Source organism: Palaemon carinicauda, chromosome 5, assembly GCF_036898095.1.
Source record: "Palaemon carinicauda isolate YSFRI2023 chromosome 5, ASM3689809v2, whole genome shotgun sequence".
Classification (NCBI taxonomy): domain Eukaryota; kingdom Metazoa; phylum Arthropoda; class Malacostraca; order Decapoda; family Palaemonidae; genus Palaemon; species Palaemon carinicauda.
The window spans coordinates 122920708-122929519 of NC_090729.1; the positions used below are offsets into that span (position 1 = coordinate 122920708).

The 8812-nt window shown below is 36.2% G+C and overlaps 1 protein-coding gene and 1 pseudogene across 1 annotated transcript in view; one reads left to right on the forward strand and one right to left on the reverse strand.

The window, feature by feature from the left end:
- Nucleotides 1-451, forward strand: part of LOC137641118 (uncharacterized) — a 203393-nt pseudogene extending 202942 nt beyond the window's left edge.
- Nucleotides 452-6189: 5738 nt separating this feature from the next.
- Nucleotides 6190-8812, reverse strand: part of LOC137641119 (tol-Pal system protein TolA-like) — a 3734-nt gene continuing 1111 nt past the window's right edge. Inside the window, exons 2-3 of the mRNA XM_068373564.1 lie at nucleotides 7016-7129; nucleotides 6190-6758 (exon numbers count right to left, since the gene is read on the reverse strand). Coding sequence (XP_068229665.1) covers nucleotides 6190-6758; nucleotides 7016-7129 — 683 coding nt within the window. The remainder of the gene's footprint in view (nucleotides 6759-7015; nucleotides 7130-8812) is intronic.

Below are 8812 nucleotides of genomic sequence, written 5' to 3' on the forward strand. Positions count from 1 at the left end.
ATATATATATATATATATATTATTTATATATATATATATATATATATATATATATATATATATATATATATATATATATATATATGGGGTGCTTCCCAAAATCTGAATTTCGAAATCTGAATTTTTTTTCAAAATTGACTTTTTCTTACAAAATTGACTTTTTCCAAAATCGACCGTTTTTCCAAAATCTGCCTTTTTTGCTTTCCAAAATCTGACTCATATTTTTTTCATTTTTCTTTCCAGTGGCAACTTGCCCTCCCTGCAGCGCCGTCACGTCGCAATTGCCCGCCTGAAGCACCCAGCCAACATGGGGCGGACCAGCAAACAAGTGAAGCTGTTCATCCTTGTTCTGTGTCCCAGCAAGGAGGTAAGGATTCCTTGTTTTCTCTTGATTATTACCCATTTTATTACCTCCCCCAAGAAGGTTATGCGATCGAGTCTGTTTATGTAATTGTCTGTCTGTTTAAGGACAGGATTAAATCAAAACTACTCAAGGGATTTTGACAACATTTTCACTACAGATAGATCTTAGATATTTTGGGGATGATCCGGATCCTAGTTTGTTTATTTATTTGTCTGTGTCTTTGTAGACAGGATTACGTCAAAATTACTCGACGGATTTTGACGAAATTTTCACCACTTATAGATGCTAGGTCATAGACGATCCCATTAAATTTTGAAGATGATCCGTATTATAGTTTATTTGTTTATTCGTCTTTGTCTCTGTGGATAGAATTACGTCAAAACTACTCAACGGATTTTGACAAAATTTTCACCACACATGAAACTTAGGTCATGGACAACCCTAGTAAGTTTTCAAGATCTTCCAGACTCCAGTTTATTTATTTGTCTGTGTCTGTGGACAGTATTTCATCAAAACTACTCGACGGATTCTGACGAAATTTTAACCACTGACGACCCCATTAAATTTTGGAAATGATCCGGATTTACATTTTTCTCCCTTTTAAAGATGACGTCAAAACAAATGACGTATTTTGACGAAATGTCCACCGGAGATAGATCTGAGGCCATGGACGAATCCATTAATCTTTGGTGGAAGTCAGAAATCTCTGATTACTCTTTATTACTTTAGCCGTGATGATCAATTATGTATGTTTTTTTCCATAATCGTTTATGTATTTGGAATTAATTTAGATTTACTTTAGTATTGTCCTGAATTACATCGTTGGCAATATGGATGTAGGTGATTTCATTACACTTAAAGAAGCTTATTATAGGTATTTTTAAAGTTAGTTGCATCTACTTTTTAGCCTTTTTATTAACCTCCATTCTCATATCCTTTTGTTCATCTTGCTGTCTCTATTGCTCCTAGGTGTTGATTGGCCTTACCGGCCCCAGCCCATCCAATTTCAACCCTCATGCTCTAACACTCGGTGTAGCATTTCTGAGGAAAAAAATTTAATACGTGTTTTTTCTGGCTTTAATGTTAATTAAAACATTTTAACCTATTAGTTTACTCCAAATGAATGAAGTAAGTTTTTTCCTAAGAGATGCCATTATTTTGTCGAATTGTTGTTTAATTAAAAAATGTTTTGTCGGATACATGCAAGGTACATACGACAGTAACGAATCATTAACATCCTTTCCTATTTAATGTTCTTATCACTAACGATCGTTTTTTTTTTTTTTTTTTTTTTTTTAAAGGCATTTTGATTTAATATATACTCTTAACATGCAAGAGCTACAATATACACGAAGGTCCCGCTTAAACACACACATATATATATATATACATATATATATATATATATATATATATATATGTGTGTGTGTGTGTGTGTGTATTATCTATATATATATATATATATATATATATATGTGTGTGTGTGTGTGTGTGTGTGTATTATCTATATATGTATATATATATATATATATATATATATATATATATATATATATATATATATATATATATATATTTATTAAAGGTTTTTTAATGGCCGCCCATGAATGGCAGAGGCAAGGGACAGTGACATTGCCATAACAAGCAGGATAGTACTCTAGAGACTGACCATATATGCATATGATCAGCACCCAAGCCCCCTCTCCACCCAAGCAAGGACCAAGGAGGACCATGCAATGGCTGCTGATGACTAAGCGGATAGGCCTACAGGCAGTTAGTTTTGACGTAACTTGCGGACGTTTTCAAGTTTAGGTTTTACGTCTTCGTTATTTTAGTCCTTTAAATTATATCTTTGAAGCCAAACGCATTAGATGCGTACAAAGATACTGAAATATTGCAGGGTGCACCGTAGAATTATTGATGTCCATTATAGAAAATGGGTCCATTATAGAAAATGGGAGTAGGGTAAACTACACAAAACTCTGGTCATTTGAGAGGAGGTTCCAGGTAACTCCTAAGAAAGTGTTTCTCGGTAAGTATGTTAGGAAAAATACAAATTACTAATAATTTGTGATTTTAAGATCAGTTTTTATGATTTAATTATATTAGACAAATAATGGTAACCCTTATTAAAGTGTTACCTGTTAATAAGAAAACACTTCTGTCTTGCGTATTTTCTTTGTAGTTTTCTGATCTATGTAGTCTTACAGACATCTGGTTAAATGTTTTGTTCATTTTCATCCAGTAAACTTTTTCTTTTTATGAATTTTAGGCGGTTTACGTAAATTTTTGTCATGACCTATTTGTGTAATACTCTTGACAGAAAATTCTTGACTGAATTAAGTATAAGAGTTAAATTTCGCTTTCATTATACAATTTTAGAGAGAGAGAGAGAGAGAGAGAGAGAGAGAGAGAGAGAGAGAGAGAGAGAGAGAGAGAGAGAGACTTTGAGAATACCAGTCAGACAGTGTTCGATTTTTATTTCCATGTTTTCTCAAGACGTAGATTACATCTCTTTTAGTTTCTCTTAAAAATAGCACTTTTTGAGCTTGGCATATGACTGTTTGGTAAAATTCAATTTATATTACCAAATACGTTGAAAATAGTTGCTTAGAAAGAAACTGCTTTGATATCAAAACTAATATCACAACTTCTATGGTCATCAGCATTTAGGAAATGCCAGAGACAGACAGACAGACATATTAGTGAATACGGTAGCTCAGTCCTTAAGAAAAAAATTCATTCAAGGTAATTACCTTAGTTTGAGGTAATTTTCTTGGTTTCAGTGTAATTTTAAGGTAATTTCGGTTTTACTAGCTTAAAATTCAAGGAAATTGGAAAAGTTTTAAGGTAATCTGAAGTAAAAAGCAGCAGCATTTAAGGTAATGGACACATGGCACATGCTCGAGTTTAAAACCTGAATTCATATCTCTGCTCTTGTTATTTTGAAGTTTTTATCCTCTAGTTATTTTCAAGTTTTCATAGTTTGTGTGTGTGAAAGATTTATTTTAATGTTATTGTTCTTAAACTTCTCTTGTTTTTTTTTTCCCGTATTTTCTTACCTCGCTGGGATATGTGAAAAGTTTATTTTAATGTTGTTATTCTTAAAATTCTTTTGGCTTTCCGTATTTCCTTTACTCACTGGGCTATTTTCCCTGTTAGAGCCCTTGGGCTTATAGCATCCTGCTCTTCCAACTAGGGTTGTAGCTTAGCAAGTAGTAATGATACTACTATTACTACTACTACTACTACTACTACTACTGATAATAATAATAATAATAATAATAATAATAATAATAATAATGTAGATGAATGTCAGGTATTACTCCTCCCCCATATTTCACATTTCTTGCATCTTTGCAACTATCCTCAACATCACATTTCCTTTAAAAATTGGTGGGGTGGGGGCCACCCGAAGATACCCCCCACATATCTGCGCTAACTTTAGCACAGTTTCAAGTGATGAAAATGAAAGAGGGGGAGGGGGTGTTCCTAGTTCCTTGCCACCACCCCTTACCAACCCCTTCACCTGTCCAATCCCTTTCCCATCCACCTTACCACTTCGGAAGCGTCGTAAAAAAAAAATGCTTTGGAGCAGGTTTGCCAGGTTTTCTGAATGAGAAAAGCCCAAATTCTAATCAACAGCACATTAGAAAGGCCAACTCATTAGTAGAAAAGGCCAAATATATAGTATTTAATGCCCACTTTTTCTTTCATGATATTACTAAAGGCCAAGCAGTTTTGAAAAAGGCCAAATTTGAGGTTTTGTAGCCTGAAAAAAGCCCACCTGGCAATCCTGCTTTGGAGATTCATTAAATTATTGCTGGCAACTCCGCGATGATGCTGTTGCCACATGGGGAGTGTTCAAAAGAAATCTGTCCGCTTTAAAGCCAAAGGCATTTCTCATCATAAAGGTGCTGGTGTCATCGAGTTTTGAGCCCTAAACCAGACTTGTGTGTATGGTGATAATCTCATAGGAATTTATACGATTTTTTATTTAAAACACTTCCGGAAGACTAGAAATTACTGTAATTTATTTGCTCATACAGCATTTATAACGTTTAAAACGCTTCCAGAAGACTAAAATTACTGCCAGATCTTTATTTTGTCTTGTTTTTAGATCGGTGAAAACGCGCTTAATATCGCGCAAATGATATAGTTACCACAAAGTTTGTTTAGGAGTAATTTGTAAAAAAAAATTCCCATTCTTTCTTTGTTGTGCTATTTCGGGATCTTAATTATTAAATTTACTTTATTCGAAGGGGATTAGCTTTGTTTATGAAAGGATGAACAATGATTTTAATTATTGCGATGTACTTTATTCGAAGGAGATTATCCTTAAGAACAGATGAACTATCAGAAAAGTCATTATAAAGTTGCTAAAGCCATTTTTTTTCATTTATTATTTTCTTTATTTTCATGCTAATTTTCCTTGTTGGAGCCCTTGGGCTTATATCATCATACTTTTCCAACTAGGGTCGTAGCTTAGCTAGTAATAATAATAATAATAATAATAATAATAATAATAATAATGATGATCATCTACTACTACTACTACTACTACTACTACTACTACTACTACTACTACTACTACTACTACTACTACTACTACTACTACTACTACTAATAATAATAATAATAATAATAATAATAATAATAATAATGTAGGAAACCAAGAAATAGAATGTTAGATAAGAATGGAATCTGGTCGAGGAGCAGAGAAAGGGTTGGGGGAGGAACGGGGAAGGGGGAGGGGAGTCCAGAATCAATTACGTTTTAATTTGATGTAATTTCACTCTTCTTGGAGCCTAACCGAGCAAAGAAAAGCCTCGGTTTTTATTAATTCGATTCTAACCTCTCTGTTAATCTGTGTGATTTTTCTCGTTAATGGGGATTTCAAGAGGATGAGGTTGAAGGGATTGGGAAATTCTCTTGGGTATGAGGGTTAAGAGCCCCCTAGGCGCTGATTGAATGCCACATTTATGCATAAAATGTTCCTTGTAACGAGGTGATCCGATCAACAAAGACAATGGTCCTGGTCAATACTTGGCTGGGTGACCGCCAAAAGATGCTAGATGTCATTGGAACGTAGAGCCGTGGAAATCGTCGGGCTGGGATTGGCACCACTTGGTGCCACCGATTCTCAAATAGAAGAAATTGTATGGTGGTAATGATAACGTAGTAGGGTAAAAATTACGGTCGCCTGTATTTTACTGAAAGTTGAGAGCTATATTTTTACGGAGAATTTCAGATTAAAATTACGGGTTCCTTTAACAGTGTGGATACTCTGTAGGGCCGTCTGATGCCTTTTTTCATAATTATGAATTGATAATATTGCGTAGAATTCATACTTCATTGATTTGTACTTTAAATTTCATTCATTTAACTGCTAAAGTCTTTAGTCCATTCGGCTTACTAAAGTTTGTTGCATTTAATTTTGGCAGCAACAGAAGTATCACGTAACTCGTGCGTAAAAGATGTCAGCCAACCGCGGCCAGACTTTCCTTGTATTCTCTTCGCAAAATGTTCCCTTCTGCCACATGAAAACAGCCTTCCTCCGGCCCCAAACTTTTGGATGCTGAAGGTAATGTACTTGAGATTATTGAGGAAGGAGAGATACTTAACCAACCTCGAACACTAAAGGAAGAGAAGCCGATGCATTTGTCCGCATGAAATGCTCTTCCGACCTGGTAGTTGCGTAGCCTGTTAGCCCCTGATTGTCGGTAAATGGGGTATGCGGACAAGGAATAATGAACCCCCCCCCCTCTCTCTCACCCCTCTTACCTCTCTTACCCCCCTTATCCCATGCACCTTTAAAATCGCATCTACTCTTTTGTGTGTGTTGAACTGTGTAGGAAGGTATCGACTTGGTTCATCTCATCTTCCCCGACTGCATGGGATGTCTGCTTCTGCCTCTTCTGCTGCTTCTGCTTATGCTTAATCCTCTTCTGCTGCTCCGACTTTGCTGCTTTTGCCTCTTCTACTGCTTCTGCTTTTGCCTCTTCTGTTGCTTCTGCTTCTTCCTTTTTTGCTGTTTCTGCTCCTGCTTTTGCTGTTTCTGCTTTTTCCTCTTCTGCTGTGTCTGCTTCTTCTGCTTCTGCCTCCTCTGCTGCGTCTGCTTTTTCTGCTTCTGCTTCTGTCTCTTCTGCTGGTCGCTTCTGCTGCTTCTGCCTTTTTTGCTGTTTCTGCTTCTGTCTCTTCTGCTGCTGCCTCTTCTGCTGCTTTTGCTGCTTCTGTTGCTTCTTCCTCTTCTGCTGTTTCTGTGACTTCTGCATTTTTTGCTGCTTTTGCTTTTGCTTCTGCCTCTTCTGCTGCTTTGCTGCTTCTGCCTCTTCTGCTTCTTCCGCTGTTTCTGCTTCTGCCCGTGTTTTGACTGCCCTCTGCATCATGCCACCTTACAAGATGCGGTTAAAGCTTTAAAATCCCTCTTAATATTAACCCCCCTCTCCTACTCCTACCCTGGGCTCTCTACTACCTATACCCTATACCCTTATCGTTTACCCCTTTATCCTTAACTCATCTAATCCTCTCCCCTCCCCCTCCTGGCCAATCATCACCATCCTTACCTTTTTTCTTTTCCTTGCCTTTTTTCCTTTTCCTTGCCTTTTTTCCTTTTCCTTGCCTTTTTTCTTTTTCCTTGCCTTTTCCTACAGTTCATGAACTCGTCGCCTCTCTTATTTTCAATCTTAAAACCACCACCACCACCACCTCCTCCTCCTCCTCCTCCTCCTCCTCCTCCTCCTCCTCCTCCTCCTCCTCCCCCCCCTTTTATTTTAAGTAGAATATAATATCCGTTTTATTAGTCAGCCATATTAATTACGTACGACTACATGGAAGATTTCTCCTTTTATTTTTTAATGTTTCTCCGTGGTGTGACGCCACAGTCATCTTTAAAAAGATGGACGAGTTGTTTTAGTTTCCCCCTTGTCCTGACTTCTTCATTCACACACACACACCTGCGCGCTCTCTCTCTCTCTCTCTCTCCTCTCTCTCCTCTCTCTCTCTCTCTCTCTCTCTCTCTCTCTCATATAGACTAAATGACATTGAATGGATATTTAAATGAGAAAGTCTGGATGCAAATATGTTAAATTCATCGTTGTAAATATTGTCAATCCAAAGACAATTGCAAGCGCAGCTTTTTTTTTTTTTTTTTTTTTTTTTTTTTTTTGCGTGGTTGGGGCCATAGGGAATGCGTCATTGAGGCAGCTCTGGTGTGTACTATTTTGTATGTCGGATCTGGTGGATTTAATCCCTTTATGAATAACTTTACCACAGATTTAAAGTACGCTATAGTAAGAAAAATATAAACCATTTGCCCCTCTGTGAAAAGTGAATGATCATGTTTTAAATGTTTAAAGGCCTCTCATGAATGGCGGAGGCAAGGGACAGACACTGACATTGCCCTTCAAGCAGCCCAATGCTCTAGAGACTGGACCCTATACAGTATACATATAATCAGCGCCCACCTTCCCTTCTGCTATATGAATATATTCTCTTGCTGCAGATTCTCCGATTTCTCTCTTGGACTTTATCAGTGGAAGAATTGTGTTTAAGGATAATGTATTATAGGTGGGGGTTTTGGTTAGACTACTATAAACTTTCAACTGGGCTCCACAAGGCACTGGAAGAGTTGGAAGACCCAGGTCTACATGGCTGAGGACTATGAAGCGTTAAGTAGATTATGATGAATGGAGAAGTATTGATTTAAAAGCTCAAGATAGAGACAACTGACGAAATCTGTCAGAGGTCCTTTGCGTCAATAAGCGTAGGAGATGATAATAATGATGATATTGTATATACTGCACATTATTGCTATACTAAATTATTAAATTTTTTTGCGATATCGAGTAAAGGAAGCTTCGGCTAATTTTCGAAAACTATAATTTACAATTCCTGAAAATTTAGGCGCACATACCAAATCTAAAACATACATACAGATCATACGGATTATTTTTTCACTGTCCCATTTTGAATTTGGAAACAAAGTTCTATTCTCTTTCTGGTAAAATCAAGAGTGAGGAGGTTAGACCTCTGATATTATGGTCTATTTAATTTGGGACTCCTAAATGAGATATATAGGATTGTTTAAATGCAAGTTCGTATGATTATTTATATTACTATATTATATTATAATTATATTAGGATTTTAATTACGTTATTAGTGGATTTCTATATTAAAGAATTATGAGACACTTTATGTTGCTTTCTGAAAAAATATTATCATTATAATTATTATTATTATTATTATTATTATTATTATTATTATTATTATTATTATTATTATTATTTCAACGATCCACTGCCTACTTTACCAGATTACCATTATTCATAACACGTACTTGTGCATGACCGTAAATCCAAATATTACTATGATTTATGAGGCAATGCCACTTGGGTACTGGATACGGAAAATAATGACTCCTATCAGGGAGGCGGGGGAGGGGGGGT